Genomic DNA, 23,532 nt, shown 5'->3' with positions numbered 1-23,532 from the left:
CTTAGAATGTACAGGTATGGGTTGCCACCCTAGGGTCACGTGCTACTCATAAAGCAAATTTAGAACTTTTACTATTCAAAAACATCAAATACCGTCATACTGTCCAAAAAAATAAATAAATACGGGTGATATGATATTGTAGCCATATCGCCCAGCCCTACAAGATAATTAATCTGTGTCGTTTACCATGGGAGCAAATTAAGCATAGTGGGCAAAACAAGCAAGAAGGTAGTCAAAACCAGATCTTACTGGCGCGTTGTAGCACAAATTTGCATATTTCTGTTAGCAAAGCCTCCTCTGAGAAGTGTGCACAAACTCATTTTGACCTTTGCACTTCTGCTAAACAATTATTAATTTTTTTACTTTGGCAAAGTGTCAAGTCTATAAAACGTAGTGCAATGTGTTCATAATAGATTATCATTTTGGGAACAGAAACATGTATTGAGATCAGATGTTTCATCGATGTCGGCCCAGTTTCACCCTCTCCCACTACTGGACTTCCTCTCACAAGTTTTTAATTTTTAATTTGAACCTTTATTTCACCAGGCAAGTCAGTTAAGAACAAATTCATATTTACAATGACGGCCTACCAAAAGGCAAAATACCTCCTGCAGGGAGGGGGGCTGGGATTAAAATAAAAATAATAATAAAATAAAAAAACATAATATAGGACAAAACACATATCACGAGACAACACAACATAAAGAGAGACCTAAGACAACAACATAGCAAGGCAGCAACACATGACAACACAGCATGGTAGCAACACAACATGGTGGCAGCACAAAACATGGTACCAACATTATTGGGCACAGACAACAGCACAAAGGTCAAGAAGGTAGAGACAACAATACATCACGCAAAGCAGCCACAACTGTCAGTAAGAGTGTCTATGATTGAGTCTTTGAATGAAAATATTGAGATAAAACTGTCCAGTTTGAGTGTTTGTTGCAGCTCGTTCCAGTCGCTAGCTGCAGCGAAATGAAAAGACGAGCGACCCAGGGATGTGTGTGCTTTTGGGACCTTTAACAGAATGTGACTGGCAGAACGGGTGTTGTATGTGGAAGATGAGGGCTGCAGTAGATATCTCAGATATGGGGAGTGAGGCCTAAGAGGGTTTTAAAAATAAGCATCAACCAGTGGGTCTTGCGAAGGGTACACAGAGATGACCAGTTTACAGAGGAGGATAGAGTGCAGTGATGTGTCCTTTTAAGGAGCAATGCTGGCAAAGCTGATGGCGGAAAGGTAAAGAACATTTAGCCGCTCTAGAGCACCCTTACCTGCCAATCTATAAATTATGTCTCCGTAATCTAGCATTGGTAGAATGATCATCTGATTCAGGGTTAGTTTGGCAGCTGGGGTGAAAGAGGAGCGATTACGATACTGGAAACCAAGTCTAGATTTAACTTTGGCCTGCAGCTTTGATATGTGCTGAGAGAAGGACAGTGTACCGTCTAGCCATACTCCCAAGTATTTGTATGAGGTGACTACCTCAAGCTCTAAACCCTCAGAGGTAGTAATCACACCTGTGGGGAGAGGGGCATTCTCCTTACCAAACCACATGACCTTTGTTTTGGAAGTATTCAGAACCAGGTTAAGGGTAGAGAAAGCTTGTTGGACACAAAGAAAGCTTTGTTGTAGAGCGTTTAACACAAAATCTGGGGATGGGCCAGCTGAGTATAAGACTGTATCATCTGCATATAAATGGATAGGAGAGCTTCCTACTGCCTGAGCTTTGTTGTTGGTGACAAGCAGTGGCTGAGACAGCAGATTTTCTGACTTTATACACTGCACTCTTTGAGAGAGGTAGTTAGCAAACCCAGCCAAAGTCCCCTCAGAGACACCAATATTCCTTAGCCGGCCCACAAGAATGGAATGGTCTACCGTATCAAAAGCTTTGGCCAAGTCATTAAAAATAGCAGCACAACATGGCTTAGAATCAAGGGCAATGGGGACATCATTGAGGACCTTTAAGGTTGTGGTGACACATCCATAACCTGAGCGGAAACCAGATTGCATACCAGAGAGAATACTATAGACATGAAGAAAGCCAGTCAGTTGCTTATTGACAAGTTTTTCCAACACTTTTGATAAACAGGGCAACATAGAAATAGGCCTATACCAGTTAGGATCAACTTGATCTCCTCCTTTAAATAAAGGATGAACAGTGGCTGGCTTCCAAGCAATGGGAACCTCCCCAGAAAGGAGAGACAGGTTAAAAAGGTTGGAGATAGGCTTGGCGGTGATAGGAGCAGCAACCTTAAAGAAGAAAGGGTCTAAACCATCGGACCCAGATGTTTTTTTGGGGTCAAGTTTCAGGAGCTCCTTTAACACCTCGGACTCAGTGACTGCCTGCAGGGAGAAACTTTGTAGTGGGGCAGGGGAAAAAGAGGGAGAAGAATTGTAGCGGGGCAGGGGAAAAAGAGGGAGAAGCATCGGGGATAGTCGCATTAGAAGGGGTGGGAGATGAGGAAATGTTGGACGGGCAAGGAGGCATGGCTGAGTCAAATAGGAATCCTGACTTAATGAAGTGTTGATTAAAGAGCTCAGCCATGTGCTTCTTGTCAGTAACAACCACATCATCAACATTAAGGGACATGGGCAGCTGTGAGGAGGAGGGTTTATTCTCCAGGTCTTTAAACGTTTTCCAGAACTTCTTGGGGTTAGACCCACAGAGAGAGAAGTGCTCCTTAAAGTAACTCACTTTGGCCTTCCGGATAGCATGAGTGCACTTATTTCTCAATTGCCTGAACGAGAGCCAGTCAGCCATTCTTGAGGTGCAGTAACACTGGAAGATCACGGTCAAACCAGGGGCTGAACCTGTTTTAAATGACCATTTTCTTTATGGTGGCATGTTTGTTAACAACACCACTGAAAATATCTAAAAAATAAGGTTCAAGCGTCTTCGACAGAGGGATAAAGCTGATTATATACCATTTTACAGAGACCAGTTCATGAAGGAAGGCTTGCTCATGAACGTTTTTTAGCAAGCGTCTATGACAAATCAGGACAGGTTGTTCCACTGAGCAGCCATTATGAACACAGGCTGTAAAACTGTGATCACTAAGGTCATTACAGAAAACACCAGACTGATACCTATAAGGATTATTTGTGAGGATAACATCAAGAAGAGCAGCCTTTTCTGGGTGTTTGGAGTCATACCTTGTGGGATTGGTAATAATCTGACAAAGATTTAGAGAGTCCCATTGCTTTAGGACTTGGACACTACAATATTTGGTGGTGGATCCTGGACTTCCTGACGGGCTGCCCCCAGGTGGTGAGGGTAGGTAGCAACACATCTGCCACGCTGATCCTCAACACTGGAGCCCCTCAGGGTTGCGTGCTCAGTCACCTCGTGTATTCCCTGTTCACCCACGACTGCATGGCCAGGCACGACTCCAACACCATCATTAAGTTTGCAGACGACACAACAGTGGCCTGATCACCGACAACGACGAGACAGCCTATAGGGAGGTCAGAGACCTGGCCGGGTGGTGCCAGAATAACAACCTATCCCTCAACGTAACCAAGACTAAGGAGATGATTGTGGACTACAGGAAAAAGAGGACCGAGCATGCCCCCATTCTCATCGACGGGGCTGTAGTTGAGCAGGTTGAGAGCTTCAAGTTCCTTGGTGTCCACATCAACAACAAATTAGAATGGTACAAACACACCAAGACGGTCATCAAGAGGGCACGATAAAGCTATCCCCCCTCAGGAAATTGAAAAGATTTGGCAAGGGTCCTGAGATCCTCAAAAGGTTCTACAGCTGCAACATCAAGAGCATCCTGAGGGTAGTGCATACGGGCCAATACATCACTGGGGCTAAGCCGACTGCCATCCAGGTCCGTATATAGCCTCGCTACTGGTATTTTTCACTGTCTTTTTACTGTTGTTTTTATTTCTTTACTTACCTATTGTTCACCTAATTCCCTTTTTGCACTATTGGTTGGAGCCTGTAAGTAAGCATTTCACTGTAAGATCTTTGACCTGTTGTATTCGGCCCACGTGACAAATAAACTTTGATTTGATTTGGTGAGAAAACGCTCTAAAAGGATTATTCAGCGTTATAGCCCCTGTGACGTGTCTGTGTTACCCCTTCTGTCTGTGGAACAACACAGCTAGCACAGCACATAACACAACACAGCACAAAACAGCTAGCACAACACAAAAGCACAACACCGCAATGATCAGCTTACAGATGCTTTAAATTATAGGTGTAAACCACATTTAAATTTGAATGAGAAGAGAGACAGAGATAGAGTAGGAGGAGAGGGTGAAAAGGGAGAGAAATAAAGGAAGGGAGAAAGAGAGAGGGGGAGTGAAAAGGGAGAGAGAAAATAAGACAGAAAAAGAGAGTGAGGGAGAAAGTGCCCGCCTCCCCGTGCCAAGCGAAGACTCACCTTGATGGATTTGCTGTCCGGCGTTAACACCTCCTCTGACAGCTCCATCATCTTCAGGGCCATGAGTGCGATTGGCTTGGCATGGCTGTCAATCTTTTGGTGGAGCCCGCCCGCAACACAGTAGGCGTCGCCTATAGTCTCAATCTACATGGGGATTGGAGGAGAGTCCATGAAGCCATGATCATTTGATTTGATTTGATTTCAGTATTTTCATAAAATTTAAATATTTTCAGAATAAAAAATTATAAAACAAGTTAAAAAAAAACACTCAAAAGCTGTACTTGACAACAAGAAACACAACTCTCATTTTCAGCCAGTCACAGTCATTTATCCAGAGTAACCATGACAATGGGAACATATGGTTCTCTCTCTCCTCACATGAAGCAGGAAAAGAGAGAGGGGAGAGGTGAAAGTGGAGACGAGAGAAAATGACAGTAGAAAGAGAGAAGGGGAAGAGTCAAGTAAAAAAGTGGAAGGATGAGGAGAGAGGAAGGGAAGGGAAAGAAAAATTGTCTCAATCTGTGCAGGATCAAACCCTGGCGAAGGACGAGAGCTGATGTAGTGATGGAGGGATGGATAGAGGGAGTGATGGTTGGTAATGGACGGATAGAGGGAGTGATGGTTGTTAATGGATGGATAGAGGGAGTGATGGTTGGTAATGGATAGAGGGAGTGATGGTTGGTAATGGATAGAGGGAGTGATGGTTGGTAATGGATGGATAGAGGGAGTGATGGTTGTTAATGGACGGATAATGGGAGTGATGGTTGGTAATGGATGGATAGAGGGAGTGATGATTGGTAATGGATGGATAGAGGGAGTGATGGTTGTTACTGGATGGATAGAGGGAGTGATGGTTGGTAATGGATGGATAGAGGGAGTGATGATTGTTAATGGATGGATAGAGGGAGTGATGGTTGGTAATGGATGGATAGAGGGAGTGATGGTTGGTAATGGATGGATAGAGGGAGTGATGATTGGTAATGGATGGATAGAGGGAGTGATGATTGGTAATGGATGGATAGAGGGAGTGATGGTTGTGAAAGGACGGATAATGGGAGTGATGGTTGTTACTGGATGGATAGAGGGAGTGATGATTGGTAATGGATGGATAGAGGGAGTGATGATTGGTAATGGATGGATAGAGGGAGTGATGGTTGGTAATGGATGGATAGAGGGAGTGATGATTGGTAATCGATGGATAGAGGGAGTGATGGTTGGTAATGGATGGATAGAGGGAGTGATGATTGGTAATGGATGGATAGAGGGAGTGATGATTGGTAATGGATGGATAGAGGGAGTGATGATTGGTAATGGATGGATAGAGGGAGTGATGGTTGGTAATGGATGGATAGAGGGAGTGATGATTGGTAATCGATGGATAGAGGGAGTGATGGTTGGTAATGGATGGATAGAGGGAGTGATGATTGGTAATGGATCGATAGAGGGAGTGATGGTTGTGAAAGGACGGATAATGGGAGTGATGGTTGTTACTGGATGGATAGAGGGAGTGATGATTGGTAATGGATGGATAGAGGGAGTGATGATTGGTAATGGATGGATAGAGAGAGTGATGGTTGGTAATGGATGGATAGAGGGAGTGATGGTTGTGAAAGGACGGATAATGGGAGTGATGGTTGTTACTGGATGGATAGAGGGAGTGATGATTGGTAATGGATGGATAGAGTGAGTGATGATTGGTAATGGATGGATAGAGGGAGTGATGATTGGTAATGGATGGATAGAGGGAGTAATGATTGGTAATGGATGGATAGAGGGAGTGATGATTGGTAATGGATGGATAGAGGGAGTGATGATTGGTAATGGATGGATAGAGGGAGTGATGGTTGGTAATGGATGGATAGAGGGAGTGGTGGTTGGTAATGGATGGATAGAGGGAGTGATGGTTGGTAATGGATGGATAGAGGGAGTGATGGTTGGTAATGGATGGATAGAGGGAGTGATGGTTGTGAAAGGACGGATAATGGGAGTGATGGTTGGTAATGGATAGAGGGAGTGATGGTTGGTAATGGATGGATAGAGGGAGTGATGGTTGGTAATGGATGGATAGAGGGAGTGATGATTGGTAATGGATGGATAGAGGGAGTGATGATTGGTAATGGATGGATAGAGGGAGTGATGATTGGTAATGGATGGATAGAGGGAGTGATGGTTGGTAATGGATGGATAGAGGGAGTGATGGTTGGTAATGGATGGATAGAGGGAGTGATGGTTGGTAATGGATGGATAGAGGGAGTGATGGTTGGTAATGGATGGATAGAGGGAGTGATGGTTGGTAATGGATGGATAGAGGGAGTGATGATTGGTAATGGATGGATAGAGGGAGTGATGTTGGTAATGGATGGATAGAGGGAGTGATGGTTGGTAATGGATGGATAGAGTGAGTGATGATTGGTAATGGATGGATAGAGGGAGTAATGATTGGTAATGGATGGATAGAGGGAGTGATGATTGGTAATGGATGGATAGAGGGAGTGATGATTGGTAATGGATGGATAGAGGGAGTGATGGTTGGTAATGGATGGATAGAGGGAGTGGTGGTTGGTAATGGATGGATAGAGGGAGTGATGGTTGGTAATGGATGGATAGAGGGAGTGATGGTTGGTAATGGATGGATAGAGGGAGTGATGGTTGTGAAAGGACGGATAATGGGAGTGATGGTTGGTAATGGATAGAGGGAGTGATGGTTGGTAATGGATGGATAGAGGGAGTGATGGTTGGTAATGGATGGATAGAGGGAGTGATGATTGGTAATGGATGGATAGAGGGAGTGATGGTTGGTAATGGATGGATAGAGGGAGTGATGGTTGGTAATGGATGGATAGAGGGAGTGATGATTGGTAATGGATGGATAGAGGGAGTGATGGTTGGTAAAGGACACACTGAGCCTTGCTGTAATGCCACTCTGTCAGGCAGCCAGTACTGACACACTCATGTTAAGCACCGTTACATTGGCCATTAATCAGTGTGTTTTTTCACATGTGCACGCACACACACGTTTCTGATTTAAAACACAACTTGATTGATCCTTGTATTTACCCACGGCAGCACCATTACTCAATTGCACTAAATCTCTCCTATGTGGACAGATGACACATATATGGGTTGGAGTCAATTGTGAACAATAACTTTGAATTGAATTCGAATTGGCCACACCCCACAGGAAGAAGAATTTTAATATAATTTGAATCAACTGAGATGTGAAACGTGAAAGTACTTTAATTTTACACATATTTTATAAAAAGGATATGCCACTTATTAACGCAAACAATACACATACCATACCGTGAAATATATGTTTTATTATAACTGAAAGATGTCAAACAGTATTTATTTTGTCATGAGATGTTAGATTGTTCCCTTCCATACTGCAGTGTTTGATCCAATGCATTATGGGAAAAAAACATTTATTCTGATATTTCAAAACATTAAGGGAATTATGAATTATTATGGACAACCGACAACATGATCTTTCAATATTTCCAGACCACTGTAATTATTTTAAATTGTTAAAGAGAATGAGTTTTAAAGATGAAATGTTTCAACCTTATGCTAAATGGTATTGGTAACCATGCATGATGTCAAAATAAACACTGCTCTGGTGATGTGTAGAATAAATAAGGCATTTGAATTTCATTGAATTAAATTCTAATTTTAATTCAAATTCAATTCAAATTCTGCTTCCTGTGGGGTGTGGCCAATTAAAATTCAAATAAAATAAAATAATTGAATTGCAATTCAATTCAAATTATTTTTCAAATAATTGAATTGGAATTAAAGAACAATTCACAACTCAATTCAGAATCGACTCCAACCCTGACACATATAACACGCATGCAATGAGTGCACAGTATGTGCATGTGCAAACAGGTGTGTGTTCCTACCTTAGACACATCCAGTATTCCACACTGGTAGTCAAACAGGTGTGTGTTCCTACCTTATACACATCCAGTATTCTACACTGGTAGTCAAACAGGTGTGTGTTCCTACCTTATACACATCCAGTATTCTACACTGGTAGTCAAACAGGTGTGTGTTCCTACCTTATACACATCCAGTATTCCACACTGGTAGTCGAAGCGTGTGTAGAGCTCGTTGAGCATGCTGATGACCTGCATGGGGGTACACTGAGCACACACTGCAGTGAAGCCCACGATGTCAGAGAACAACATGGTGACATCATCAAACTTCCTGGCGGGGACAGACTCCCCCTGCCACAGCTTCTGGGCCACGTCACCAGGAAAAATGGAGTAGAGAAGGTCTACTGTCCTCCTCTTCTCCTCTTCTAGAGCTTGGTGTGTCTTTTCTAGGGTGGCCTGGGGAAGAGCAGAGGGATATAGTAGAATGTGGATGATGGAGTAAAGGTTTAGTGACCGACGCGTGTCATCTTCTTCTGAAGCCGGATGAGTCCACGGCTGAATATCTACATGACAGAATAATGAGTATGAGCACACGTGTATGTGTGTGTGACTGTGTGTGTGTGTGTGTGCACGTGTGTGTGTGTGTGTGCATATTGCATGTGTGTGTGACTGTACCTTGAGTTTGTCCATCCTGTTCTTGAGGCCGTCCTGTGCCTTGGCCTGCTGTCCCACCAGTATGACATCACGCGTGGCGTCGTGGATGGGGATGTCTGACAGGTAGAGGCCCCTGCCCATCAGCTCCTCCAGCTTGTCTACCCGGGGGGAACCCAGGAACATCAGAGTAGAGGATTCTGGGACATGAATCATCTGTCCCTTCACCTCCATCACCTGGTAAAGACAGAGAGAAAAAGAGAGAGATCGAGAGAGGGAGGGGGGAGAAGACAGGGAGAGAGAGAAAAAAGAGAGAGAGAGAGGGAAGGGGGAGAAGACAGGGTGAGAGAGAGAGGTGGAGAGAGCGAGAGGGGGGCAGAGAGGTAAAGAAAAAAAAGAGAGAGGGGGGAGAAGACAGGGCAAGAGAGGTAGAGAGAGAGAAAGAGGGGAGGAGAAGACAGGGAGAGAGACAAAGGGAGAGAGGTTGAGAGAGAGAGAGGTAGAGAGAAGACAGGGAGTGGTAGAGAAATAGAGAGAGAAAGAAGACAGGGAGAGAGAGAAATAAAAGAGAGAAAGAGGGGAGGGGAGAAGACAGGGTGAGAGAAAGAGGTGGAGAGAGCGAGAGGGGGGGAGAGAGGTAAAGAAAAAAAAGAGAGAGGGGGGAGAAGACAGGGCAAGAGAGGTAGAGAGAGAGAAAGAGGGGAGGAGACAGACAGGGAGAGAGACAAAGAGATAGAGAGGTAGAGAGGGGGGATAAGACAGGGAGAGGTAGAGAGAGAGAGGTAGAAGGGGGGGAGAAGACAGGGAGAGAGAGAGAGAGAGAGAGAAAGAGAGAGAGAAAGAGAGAGAGAAAGTTAGAGAGTGGGGAGAAAGAGAGAGGTAGAGAGAAGACAGGGAGAGGTAGAGAGAGAGAGGTAGAGAGGGGTGGATAAGACAGGGAGAGTTAGAGAGAGAGAGCGAGAAAGAGAGAGAGAAAGAGAAAGTTAGAGAGTGGGGAGAAAGAGAGAGGTAGAGAGGGGGGGGAAGACAGGGAGGTAGGGAGAGAGAGAGAGGTAGAGAGGGGGAGGGGGGGGCAGAGAGGTTATTAATGTGACAAAGAGGTCATGGAATGCAGACCGTGGGAAGTACAGTGCGTTCACAAAGTATTCACACTTTTTCCACATTTTGTTGTATTACAAAGTGGGATTAAAATGTATTTAATTGTCATTTTTCTGTCAACGATCTACACAAAATACTCTGTCAATGTGGAAGAAACATTCAAACACATAAAAAAAACAGTAATATATCTTGAAGTATTCAACCTTGTGAGTCAATACATGTTAGAGATTTAGGAGATTCTGGATCTATCCCCCACGGAGGGGCGCATGCATGGCCTTTCCATTATTTTGGTCAAACTCTTACCTGAGCTAGAAACACAAGCATAGAAAGAATATCCAGAAACGTTAAGAGGATGTTGTAGTCCAAACACGACAGTGATTTAGGCCTCCAGGTTTTTGAAGACCCTAATCCCCTTTACAATGAGGACGTAGAGCTGCACATTCCAACATCATCTCGGCAACAAATGAGATGTCGTCACCCATTCTCCCATACACACCAGTTCAAGAGAACGCTTGCCCTGCGGTAATAAATCCAACTGTAGCCTATAGACAATACAGGATTAAATGAAGATGTGTTGAGGATTGAAAACATCTCTCTGGCTCTCAGCTGACTGAAAGAAGTCAGGTGTGTCTGCTACTGTATCTGTAGTTTAGTCTTTGGTTGCTCTGGTAGACTACCAGAATGTATGAAAAACATTCTCACCCAAGAAGATAATATCTAAACAATACAGTATTTGGACACACCTACTCATTCCACATTTTTTCTTTATTTTTAAATTTTTTTACATTGTAGAATAATAGCGAAGACATCAAACTATGAAATAACACATATGGAATCATGCAGTAACCAAAAATGTGTTAAACAAATCAAAATATATTTTATATTTGAGATTCTTCAAAGTAGCCACCCTTTGCCTTAATGACAGCTTTGCACATTCCTAGCATCCTCTCTCTCTCTCACACTATCTCTGATATTCTCTCTCTCTCTCTCTCACACTATCTCTGATATTCTCTCTCTCTCTCTCTCTCTCTCTCTCTCTCTCTCTCTCTCTCTCTCTCTCTCTCTCTCTCTCTCTCTCTCTCTCTCTCTCTCTCTCTCTCTCTCTCTCTCTCTCTCTCTCTCCCTCCCTCCCTCCCTCCCTCCCTCCCTCCCTCCCCCCCTCCCTCCCTCCCTCCCTCCCTCCCTCCCCGGTGTCAGATAGATTATTCCGCCTGTGAGCCACTGCAGCCTGACTTATTTATAGAACTCTCTCCTAGCTCTGCATAATGCACACAACCTACATATACAGAGAAATAACACACACACACACACACACACACACACACACACACACACACACACACACACACACACACACACACACACACACACACACACACACACACACACACACACACACACACACACACACACACACTACCTACATATAGTCTACAGAGAGATAACACAAACACATACTACTTACATATAGTCTACAGAGAGATAACACACACAATACCTACATACAGTCTACAAAAATCGAATACACACATTACATACATATAGTCTACAGAGGGACAGAGTACTGCACACACACTTTGTTACGGAAAGTAGATACACACACACAGACACACACAAACACACATATACAGTGCATTTGTAAAGTATTCAGAACCCTTGACTTTTTCCGCATCTTGTTACGTTACAGCCTTATTCTAAAATTGATTAGATTTGTTTTTCTCATCAATCTACACACAATACCCCATAATGACAAAGCAAAGTTTATATATAAAAAAATAAGAAATCCCTTATTTACATAAATATTCAGAACCTTTGCTATGAGATTCTAAATTGAGCTCAGGTGCATCCTGTTTCCATTGATCATCCTTGAGATGTTTCTACAACTTGATTGGAGTCCACCTGCGGGGAATTCATTTGATTGGACATGATTTCGAAAGGCACACACCTGTCTACATAAGGTTCCACAGTTGACAGTGCATGTCAGAGCAAAAACCAAGCCACAAGGTCGAAGGAATTGTCCATAGAGCTTTGAGACAGGATTGTGTCAAACCACCATGACTCCTCCTAGAGCAGGCTACCCGGCCAAACTGAGCAATCGGGGGAGAAGGGTCTTGGTCAGGAAGGTGACCAAGAATCCGATGGTCACTCTAACAGAGCTCAAGAGTTCCTCTGTGGAGATGGGAGAACCTTCTAGAAGGACATCTTTGCAGCACTCCACCAATCAGGCCTTTATGGTAGAGTGGCCAGACAGAAGCCCTTCCTCAGTAAAAGGCACATGACAGCCTGCTTGGAGTTTGCCAAAAGGCAACTAAAGACTCTAAGAACATGAGAAACAAGAATCTCTGGTCTGATGAAACCAAGATTGAACTCTTTGGCCTGAATGCCAAACGTCACGTATGGATGAAACCTGGCACCATCCCTACGGTGAAGCATGGTGGTGGCAGCATCATGCTGCAGGGATGTTTTTCAGTGGCAGGGACTGGGAGACTAGTCAGGATTGAGGGAAAGATGAACGGAGCAAAGTACAGAGAGATCCTTGATGAAAACCTTCTCCAGAGTGCTCAGTACCTCAGACCTGGGTGAAGATTCATCTTCCAACAGGACAACGACCCTGAGCACACAGTCAAGACAACGCAGGAGTGGCTTCGGGACAAGTCTCTGAATGTCCTTCAGTGGCCCAGTCAGAGCCCGAACTTGAACCCAATCAAACATCTCTGGAGAGACCCGAGAATAGCTGTGCAGCGACGCTCCCCATCCAACCTGACAGAGGTTGAGAGGATCTGCAGAGAAGAATGGTAGAAACTCCCCAAATACAGGCATGCCAAGAAGACAAGGCTGTAAGCACTGCCAAAGGCGCTTCAACAAAGTACTGAGTAAAGGGTCTGAATACCTATGTACTTGCAAACATTTCTAAAAACCTATTTTTGCTTTGTCATTATGGGGTATTGTGTGTAGTTTGATGAGGGATAAAAATAATTCAATCAATATAGAATAAGGCTGTAACATAACAAAATGTGGATAAAGTCAAGGGGTTTGAATACTTTCCAAATGCACTGTATTCTGTACAGTCACAGCGTGTATTGTGGGAGGATGTGACCAGGTGTTTTCTGTGGTTGTGGCGGGCAGGGTGGGAGGAGTCACATGGCTGACACATTCATGGAAATCTCCATGGAGACGACAGGAATACCAGGAACACTCTGAAAATCCAAGCGACTGTGTCTCGGGAAACTACCCTCACACTTAACAGAACGCTTACACACACACACTCATATTCATATACAAACACATACAAGTATGAATTCATTGACACACAGACAGTCACACACACAACCACTAATACACACATGCAAATGCACTTACCTATGTATGTACACATGTAGAGCACTGGTCACCAACCTTTTCTGAGTCAAGGTCACTTTCCCAGTCAAAAAGCAAGCCGAGATCTATCGCTCAGAATTGTTTAAAACATAACTTAAAAAATATCAAATTAACATAATAAACAGTTGTGTAGGAATGAGGTTTGTGCAGTAGGCCTAATAAATTATCACAGCAAATTGGCTTAGGAAGGCCCCCAAAAATTCTGAGATTTCCATCCCCAACTACAACATTTTCCGTCAAGATAGAACTGCCAAAGGGGGAGGAGTTGCAATCTACTGCAGAAATAGCCTGCAAAGTTCTGTCATACTTACCAGGTCTATGCCCAATCAGTTCGAACTTCTAATTTAAAAAATGAATCTCTCCAGAAGTAAGTCTCTCACTGTTGCCGCCTGTTATAGACCCCCTCAGCTCCCAGCTGTGCCCTGGACACCATATGTGAATTGATTGCCGCCCATCTATCTTCAGAGTTCGTTCTGCTAGGTGACCTAAACTGGGATATGCTTAACACCCAAACCGTCCTACAAACTAAGCAAGATGCCCTCAATCTCACACAAATTATCAAGGAACACACCAGGTACAACCCTAAATCCATAAACATGCGCACCCTCAAAGATTTTATCCTTGCCATCCAAACACCTCTGCTGTTTTAAATCAGGATCTCAAATATCACTGCTTCATTGCCTGCATCCGTTATGGGTCCGCGGTCAAACAACCACCCCTCATCACTATCAAACGCTCCCTAAAGCACTTTTGCGAGTAGGCCTTTCTAATTGACCTGGCCCGGGTATCCTGGAAGGATATTGACCTCATCCCGTTAGTAGAGGATGTCTGGTTGTTCGTTAAAAGTAATTTCCTTGGCACACTGAACTCTATCTGAGAAGTAGTTGGTGAACTTGTACGAAGGTCTATATAAAATAAACTTGATTTGATTTTGATTTGATTTGAACCAGGCGAGGCAGTCATTTGAGAATCCAAGGCTGTTGAGTTTGCTGATAAGAATATGTGATTGACAGAATCGAAAGCCTTGGCCAGGTCGATGGAGACGGCTGCACAGTACTGCCTTTTATTGCTAGTGGTTATGACATTGTTTAGGACTTTGAGCGTGGCTGAGGTGCACCAATGACCAGCTCGGAAACCGGATTGCACAGCGGAGAAGGTACGGTGGGATTTGAAAAGGTCAGTGATCTGTTTGTTAACTTGGCTTTTGAAGGCTTTAGAAAGGCAGGGCAGGATGGATATAGGTCTGTAACAGTTTGGGTCTAAAGTGTCACCCTCTTTGAAGAGGGTGTTGACCGCGACAGCTTTCCAATGTTTAGGAATCTCGGACGATACGGAAGTGAGGTTGAACAGTCTAGTAATAGGGGTTGCAACAATGGCGGCGGATCATTTTATAAAGACAGGGCCCAGGTTGTCTAGCCCAGCTGATTTGAACAGGTCCAGATTTTGCAACTCTTTCAGAACATCTGCTATCTGGATTTGGGTGAAGGACATAGAACGAGACAGGAACAGCATCAGCACAGGGGGAACAAAGACAAATTACAATTAATGCAGAAGCGGGGAACAGAGCTGGGGAACTGACAAATATAGGGAAGGTAATAAACAGGTGTTCGAGTGAGTCCAGGTGAGTCCAATATCCTCGAGGGCGCCGGGGGGAAGAGTGGGAACAGGCATGACAATGGGGAGGCTTGGGCAAGTAGCTGCGAGGGGGTGAGGCGCTGTTGGCCAGGGTTGGGGTAGCCAGGAGGAAAGCATGGCCAGCCGTAGAGAAACGTTTATTGAAATTCTCGATTATCGTGGATTTATTGGTAGTGACAGTGTTTCCTAGCCTGGGAGGAGTTGGGAGGAGTTGCTTTTATTCTCCATGGACTTTACAGTGTCCCAAAACTTTTTGGAGTTAGAGCTACAGGATCCAAATTTCTGTTTGAAAAAGCTAGCCTTTGCTTTCCTAACTGACTGTGTGTATTGGTTCCTGAAAATTTGCATATCGCGAGGACTATTCGATTCTAGTGCAGTACGCCACAGGATGTTTTTGTGATGGTCGAGGGCAGTCAGTCCTGGAGTGAACCAATGGCTATATCTGTTCTTAGTTCTACATTTTTTGAAAGGGGCATGCTTATTTAACAAACCTCCAAATGAGCTTCAATGCCATACAACACTCCTTCCGTGGCCTCCAACTGCTCTTCAACACTAGTAAAACAAAATGCATACTTTTCGACCGATCGCTGTCCGCACCCGCCCGCCCGACTAGCATCACTACTCTGGACGGTTCTGACTTAGAATATGTGGACAACTACAAATACCTAGGTGGCTGGTTAGACTGTAAACTCTCCTTCCAGACTCATATTAAGCATCTCCAAACCAAAATTAAATCTATAATTGGCTTCCTATTTTGCAACAAAGCCCCCTTCACTCACGCTGCTAAACTTACCCTCGTAAAACTGACTATCCTACCGATCCTCGACTTCGGCGATGTCATTTATAAAATAGCCTCCAACTCTCTACTCAGCAAACTGGATGCAGTCTATCACAGTGCCATCCGTTTTGTCACCAAAACCCTATATACAAGCCACCACTGCGACCTGTAAGCTCTCGTTTGCTGGCCCTCGCAACATATTAAATCGCCAGACCCACTGGCTCCAGGTCATCTATAAGTCTTTTCTAGGTAAGGCTCCGCTTTATCTCAGCTCACTGGTCACCATAACAACACCCATCCGTAGCATGTGCTCCAGCAGGTATATCTCACTGGTCATCCCCAAAGCCAACACTTCCTTTGGCCGCCTTTCCTTCCAGTTCTCTGCTGCCAATGACTGGAACGAATTGCAAAAATCCCTGAAGTTGGAGACTTAAATCTCCGTCACTAACTTTAAGCATCAGCTATCTGAGCAGCTTAACGATCACTGCACTTGTACACAGCCCATCTGTCAATAGCTCATCCAACTACCTACCTCATTCTTTTATTTTATTTTATTTATTCTTTTGTTTTTATTTACTTTTTGCTCTTTTGCACACCAGTTTTTCTACTTGCACATCATCACCTGCACATCTATCACTCCAGTGTTAATTTGCTAAATTGTAATTACTTTACTACTATGGCCTATTTATTGCCTTACCTACTTACGCCATTTGCACACACTGTATATATATTTTTCTATTGTGTTATTGACTGTACTTTGGTTTATCTCACGTGTAACTCTGTGTTGTTGTTTTTTGTCACACTGCTTTGCTCTTGGCCAGGTCGCAGTTGTAAATGAGAACTTGTTCTCAACTGGCCTACCTGGTTAAATAAAGGTGAAATAAAAGAAATAAAAAATATGCCGCCAATATTGTTCTTCTCAGACCATATTATATTTCAAAACTCAAGCTTTGATAACAGAATAGATCAGTTGTTGTATCACATTCCCTAGTTTCAAAGTCGGAGCTCTAGAAACATGCCCTAGTTTCAGTCGGAGCTCTAGAAACATGCCCTAGTTTCAAAGTCGGAGCTCTAGAAACATGCCCTAGTTTCAAAGTCGGAGCTCTAGAAACATGCCCTAGTTTCAAAGTCGGAGCTCTAGAAACATGCCCTAGTTTCAAAGTCGGAGCTCTAGAAACATGCCCTAGTTTCAGTCGGAGCTCTAGAAACATGACCTAGTTTCAGTCGGAGCTCTAGAAACATGCCCTAGTTTCAGTCGGAGCTCTAGAAACATGCCCTAGTTTCAGTCGGAGCTCTAGAAACATGCCCTAGTTTCAGTCGGAGCTCTAGAAACATGCCCTAGTTTCAGTCGGAGCTCTAGAAACATGCCCTAGTTTCAGTCGGGGCTCTAGAAACCGACGACATCCGGTTTGGAGCGAGCGGTCGCATTTGCATTCGCTCTGCAGGTAGTATAACTTTTCATTACATTTCATTACATTTCATTATAGTACAACGGTTTAATTTGTCCAACCTTAGCAATTTCTTCTTAGCTAGCTACATAGCCGTCTGTGTATCAAAGATAATTGCGTAATTATCGTATTTCGTCGTCTATCGTAGTCCACACTGCTATCTGCCCAGCAGCTAGCCAGCTAGCAAACGTCCACCGTCTACCCAATAGTAGTATAACTTTTCATTACATTTCATTATAGTACAACGGTCTGATTTTCATTTTCATTACAGTACAACGGTTTGATTTGTTTGATCTTAGCTAGCTACATAGCCGTCTTTGTATCAAACATAATTGTGTAGTTATTGAGGTTCGCTAGCCAGCTATTTTCGTCCTAACGTAACGCAACGTAGCCAACACTGCTAGCTAGCCAGCTTGCCACCGAATAGCAGCATTGTAGAAACGAGTGCATTACAACGGAACGACTTGATTAGTGTAGTGTTGGCTGGCTACACAGTTGTCTTTGCTATCTTTGATTTGTTTGATCTTAGCTAGCTACTTAGCTGGCTACGTAGCCGTCTTTGTATCAAGGATAATTGTGTAGTTATCGAGGTTCGCTGAGGTTCGCTAGCCAGGTATTCTCGTCCTAACGTAACGTAACGTAGTCAACCCTGCTAGCTAGCCAGCTAGCCACCGATTAGCAGCACTGTAGAAACGATTACATTACAACGGAACGACTTGATTTGTGTAGTGTTAGCTAGCTACATAGTTTTCTTTGCTATCTTTGTATCTAAGATAATTGTGTAGCTTTGAGTAATTATCGATTAGCTAGCCAGCTATTTTCGCCTGCCGCGCTGCCGTCCTCCTACCTAGCCAACACTGCTAGCTAACACTGCTAGCTAGCCAACTACTACCGAATAGCAGCACTGTAGAAACTTACATTACAACGGAACGACTTGATTAGCGTAGTGTTAGCTAGTTGTCTTTGCTGTCCTTGTATCCATGATAATTGTGTAGTTTAGAGAAATTTAGAGAAATTGTCGAGGTCACCTAGCCAGCTTCACTTTCAACAACGCAGCCACTGCTAGCCAGGCTACTTCACCAGCCAGCAGTACTATATCATTTTAGTCAATTAGATCTTTTATTTTATTTATTTTTTGCAACGTAAGCTTAACTTTCTGAACATTCGAGTCGTGTAGCCCACTTGTCATTCTAATCTCCTTTGCTTTAGCGTAGCCTCTTCTGTAGCCTGTCAACTATGTGTCTGTCTATCCCTGTTCTCTCCTCTCTGCACAGACCATACAAACGCTTCACACCGCGTGGCCGCGCCCACCCTAACCTGGTGGTCCCAGCCCGCACGACCCACGTGGAGTTCCAGGTCTCCGGTAGCCTCTGGAACTGCCGATCCGCGGCCAACAAGGCAGAGCTCATCTCAGCCTATGCGTCCCTCCAGTCCCTCGACTTCTTGGCACTGACGGAAACATGGCTCACCACAGATAACACTGCTACTCCTACTGCTCTCTCTTCGTCTGCCCACGTGTTCTCGCACACCCCGAGAGCTTCTGGTCAGCGGGGTGGTGGCACCGGGATCCTCATCTCTCCCAAGTGGTCATTCTCTCTTTCTCCCCTTACCCATCTGTCTATCGCCTCCTTTGAATTCCATGCTGTCACAGTTACCAGCCCTTTCAAGCTTAACATCCTTATCATTTATCGCCCTCCAGGTTCCCTTGGAGAGTTCATCAATGAGCTTGATGCCTTGATAAGCTCCTTTCCTGAGGACGGCTCACCTCTCACAGTTCTGGGTGACTTTAACCTCCCCATGTCTACCTTTGACTCATTCCTCTCTGCCTCCTTCTTTCCACTCCTCTCCTCTTTTGACCTCACCCTCTCACCTTCCCCCCCTACTCACAAGGCAGGCAATACGCTTGACCTCATCTTTACTAGATGCTGTTCTTCCACTAACCTCATTGCAACTCCCCTCCAAGTCTCCGACCACTACCTTGTATCCTTTTCCCTCTCGCTCTCATCCAACACTTCCCACACTGCCCCTACTCGGATGGTATCGCGCCGTCCCAACCTTCGCTCTCTCTCCCCCGCTACTCTCTCCTCTTCCATCCTATCATCTCTTCCCTCTGCCCAAACCTTCTCCAACCTATCTCCTGATTCTGCCTCCTCAACCCTCCTCTCCTCCCTTTCTGCATCCTTTGACTCTCTATGTCCCCTATCCTCCAGGCCGGCTCGGTCCTCCCCTCCCGCTCCGTGGCTCGACGACTCATTGCGAGCTCACAGAACAGGGCTCCGGGCAGCCGAGCGGAAATGGAGGAAAACTCGCCTCCCTGCGGACCTGGCATCCTTTCACTCCCTCCTCTCTACATTTTCCTCTTCTGTCTCTGCTGCTAAAGCCACTTTCTACCACTCTAAATTCCAAGCATCTGCCTCTAACCCTAGGAAGCTCTTTGCCACCTTCTCCTCCCTCCTGAATCCTCCTCCCCCTCCCCCCCCCTCCTCCCTCTCTGCAGACGACTTCGTCAACCATTTTGAAAAGAAGGTCGACGACATCCGATCCTCGTTTGCTAAGTCAAACGACACCGCTGGTTCTGCTCACACTGCCCTACCCTGTGCTTTGACCTCTTTCTCCCCTCTCTCTCCAGATGAAATCTCGCGTCTTGTGACGGCCGGCCGCCCAACAACCTGCCCGCTTGACCCTATCCCCTCCTCTCTTCTCCAGACCATTTCCGGAGACCTTCTCCCTTACCTCACCTCGCTCATCAACTCATCCTTGACCGCTGGCTACGTCCCTTCCGTCTTCAAGAGAGCGAGAGTTGCACCCCTTCTGAAAAAACCTACACTCGATCCCTCCGATGTCAACAACTACAGACCAGTATCCCTTCTTTCTTTTCTCTCCAAAACTCTTGAACGTGCCGTCCTTGGCCAGCTCTCCTGCTATCTCTCTCAGAATGACCTTCTTGATCCAAATCAGTCAGGTTTCAAGACTAGTCACTCAACTGAGACTGCTCTTCTCTGTATCACGGAGGCGCTCCGCACTGCTAAAGCTAACTCTCTCTCCTCTGCTCTCATCCTTCTAGACCTATCGGCTGCCTTCGATACTGTGAACCATCAGATCCTCCTCTCCACCCTCTCCGAGTTGGGCATCTCCGGCGCGGCCCACGCTTGGATTGCGTCCTACCTGACAGGTCGCTCCTACCAGGTGGCGTGGCGAGAATCTGTCTCCTCACCACGCGCTCTCACCACTGGTGTCCCCCAGGGCTCTGTTCTAGGCCCTCTCCTATTCTCGCTATACACCAAGTCACTTGGCTCTGTCATAACCTCACATGGTCTCTCCTATCACTGCTATGCAGACGACACACAATTAATCTTCTCCTTTCCCCCTTCTGATGACCAGGTGGCGAATCGCATCTCTGCATGTCTGGCAGACATATCAGTGTGGATGACGGATCACCACCTCAAGCTGAACCTCGGCAAGACGGAGCTGCTCTTCCTCCCGGGGAAGGACTGCCCGTTCCATGATCTCGCCATCACGGTTGACAACTCCATGGTGTCCTCCTCCCAGAGCGCTAAGAACCTTGGCGTGATCCTGGACAACACCCTGTCGTTCTCAACTAACATCAAGGCGGTGGCCCGTTCCTGTAGGTTCATGCTCTACAACATCCGCAGAGTACGACCCTGCCTCACACAGGAAGCGGCGCAGGTCCTAATCCAGGCACTTGTCATCTCCCGTCTGGATTACTGCAACTCGCTGTTGGCTGGGCTCCCTGCCTGTGCCATCAAACCCCTACAACTCATCCAGAACGCCGCAGCCCGTCTGGTGTTCAACCTTCCCAAGTTCTCTCACGTCACCCCGCTCCTCCGCTCTCTCCACTGGCTTCCAGTTGAAGCTCGCATCCGCTACAAGACCATGGTGCTTGCCTACGGAGCTGTGAGGGGAACGGCACCTCAGTACCTTCAGGCTCTGATCAGGCCCTACACCCAAACAAGGGCTCTGCGTTCATCCACCTCTGGCCTGCTCGCCTCCCTACCACTGAGGAAGTACAGTTCCCGCTCAGCCCAGTCAAAACTGTTCGCTGCTCTGGCACCCCAATGGTGGAACAAACTCCCTCACGACGCCAGGACAGCGGAGTCAATCACCACCTTCCGGAGACACCTGAAACCCCACCTCTTCAAGGAATACCTAGGATAAAGCAATCCTTCTGCCCCCCCCCCCCCCCCCCCCTTAAAAGATTTAGATGCACTATTGTAAAGTGGCTGTTCCACTGGATGTCATTAGGTGAATGCACCAATTTGTAAGTCGCTCTGGATAAGAGCGTCTGCTAAATGACTTAAATGTAATGTAAATGTAAATGTAGAAACATGCCCTAGTTTCAGTCGGAGCTCTAGAAACATGCCCTAGTTTCAGTCGGAGCTCTAGAAACATGCCCTAGTTTCAAAGTCGGAGCTCTAGAAACATGCCCTAGTTTCAAAGTCGGAGCTCTAGAAACATGCCCTAGTTTCAGTCGGAGCTCTAGAAACATGCCCTAGTTTCAAAGTCGGAGCTCTAGAAACATGCCCTAGTTTCCGACATGACTGATGATGACTGATTTTTCAGAGTCGGATCTCAAAAGTTCCCAGTTGTCTTGAACGCACTGAAGTCGGAAGTCAGAGATTTCTTTATCAAACACACACGCACACACACACCACACAGACCGACCAGGGGCTGTTCTGCCGGCCTTGTTGTGCGTCTCCCTGCTTTAACTCAGTTCACTCCTGTTCCCATCTCCCTCATCAGAACAGACAGTTGTACACTCTCAGCAGCACTACAGTAACACACATCAGTAACACACATCCACACAGACCACAGAGAACCACAGCCCCACTCTCAACCAGAGGACAGAGAAGGAGAACAGAGAGAGATGGAGAGAGAAAGAGAGAGTGAGAGAATGAGAGATAGACAGAGAAAGTGAGAGAGAAAAGGAGAGGTGGGCAGAGAGGGAAAAACAGAGGGAGAAAGAGAGAGAGAAAAGGAGAGGTGGGCAGAGAGGGAAAAACAGAGGGAGAAAGAGACAGAGAAAAGGAGAAGTGGGCAGAGAGAGGGAAAAACAGAGAGAGAAAGAGAGAGAGAAAAGGAGAGGTGGGCAGAGAGGGAAAAACAGAGAGAGAAAGAGACAGAGAAAAGGAGAAGTGGGCAGAGAGAGGGAAAAACAGAGAGAGAAAGAGAGAGAGAAAAGGAGAGGTGGGCAGAGAGGGAAAAACAGAGGGAGAAAGAGAGAGAGAAAATGAGAGGTGGGCAGAGAGGGAAAAACAGAGGGAGAAAGAGAGAGAGAAAATGAGAGGTGGGCAGAGAGGGAAAAACAGAGGGAGAAAGAGAGAGAGAAAAGGAGAGGTGGGCAGAGAGGGAAAAACAGAGAGAGAAAGAGAGCGAGAGAAAAGGAGAGGTGGGCAGAGAGGGAAAAACAGAGGGAGAAAGAGAGAGAAAAGGAGAGGTGGGCAGAGAGGGAAAAACAGAGAGAGAAAGAGAGAGAGAAAAGGAGAGGTGGGCAGAGAGGGAAAAACAGAGAGAGAAAGAGAGAGAGAAAAGGAGAGGTGGGCAGAGAGGGAAAAACAGAGAGAGAAAGAGAGAGAGAAAAGGAGAGGTGGGCAGAGAGGGAAAAACAGAGGGAGAAAGAGAGGATTTAAGCAGACTGGCGTGTAAACAGACTCATTTGCATAGAAGTACAGAGCACAAGTCAATGAGTCACACACACATACGCACAAACAAACACACAAATGCACACGTACATGCACGCATGCACGAAGCCTGCTCACAGACACACACAGGTAGACAAAGGCATCCACACAGCCAGGCATCCTGAAACATGGTATCCCCCTATATGCCCACTCAGATCTATGTAAAAATCCTGTGAGACCTCAAGGCCAACCTGTCCTCAGACACCTTCTCCTCAAGCACAACTCTGCTGGCGTCTGGCGCTTTACAGTGTTGATTTCTCCGCTGCTCTCTTATTGTGGAGGCTGTTGTAGACAAGACAAGGCCGTGAGTGTGTGTGTTTGTGCGTGCACGTGTGTGTGTTTGTGCGTGCACGTGTGTGTGTTTGTGCGCGCTTGTGTGTGTGTTTGTGCGCGCTTGTGTGTGTGTTTGTGCGCGCTTGTGTGACAGTGAACAAAGAAGATTGAGACATTTAGTGAACCTTTGATCCGATGCCTCCCTCAACACTGTGATGTTTGTTGTTCAGAAGAACAAAAAGAGAGGAGGCTTTGAAAGTCACTGCTCTCCCTTTCTCTCTGGGTCATATT

General features: G+C 45.6%; 1 protein-coding gene across 2 annotated transcripts in view; it reads right to left on the bottom strand.

Annotated features, from left to right (window-relative positions):
• Positions 1–23,532, bottom strand: part of LOC129821872 (guanylate cyclase soluble subunit alpha-2-like) — a 106,729-nt gene that overhangs the window by 40,397 nt on the left and 42,800 nt on the right. For both annotated transcript variants that reach the window (XM_055879582.1, XM_055879581.1), the window contains exons 5-7: positions 8,957–9,169; positions 8,465–8,737; positions 4,404–4,547 (exon numbers count right to left, since the gene is read on the bottom strand). In XM_055879582.1, coding sequence (XP_055735557.1) covers positions 4,404–4,547; positions 8,465–8,737; positions 8,957–9,169 — 630 coding nt within the window. The remainder of the gene's footprint in view (positions 1–4,403; positions 4,548–8,464; positions 8,738–8,956; positions 9,170–23,532) is intronic.

The sequence above is a fragment of the Salvelinus fontinalis genome, chromosome 24, assembly GCF_029448725.1.
Source record: "Salvelinus fontinalis isolate EN_2023a chromosome 24, ASM2944872v1, whole genome shotgun sequence".
NCBI lineage: Eukaryota > Metazoa > Chordata > Actinopteri > Salmoniformes > Salmonidae > Salvelinus > Salvelinus fontinalis.
This window is presented reverse-complemented; position numbering and strand designations above follow the sequence as displayed.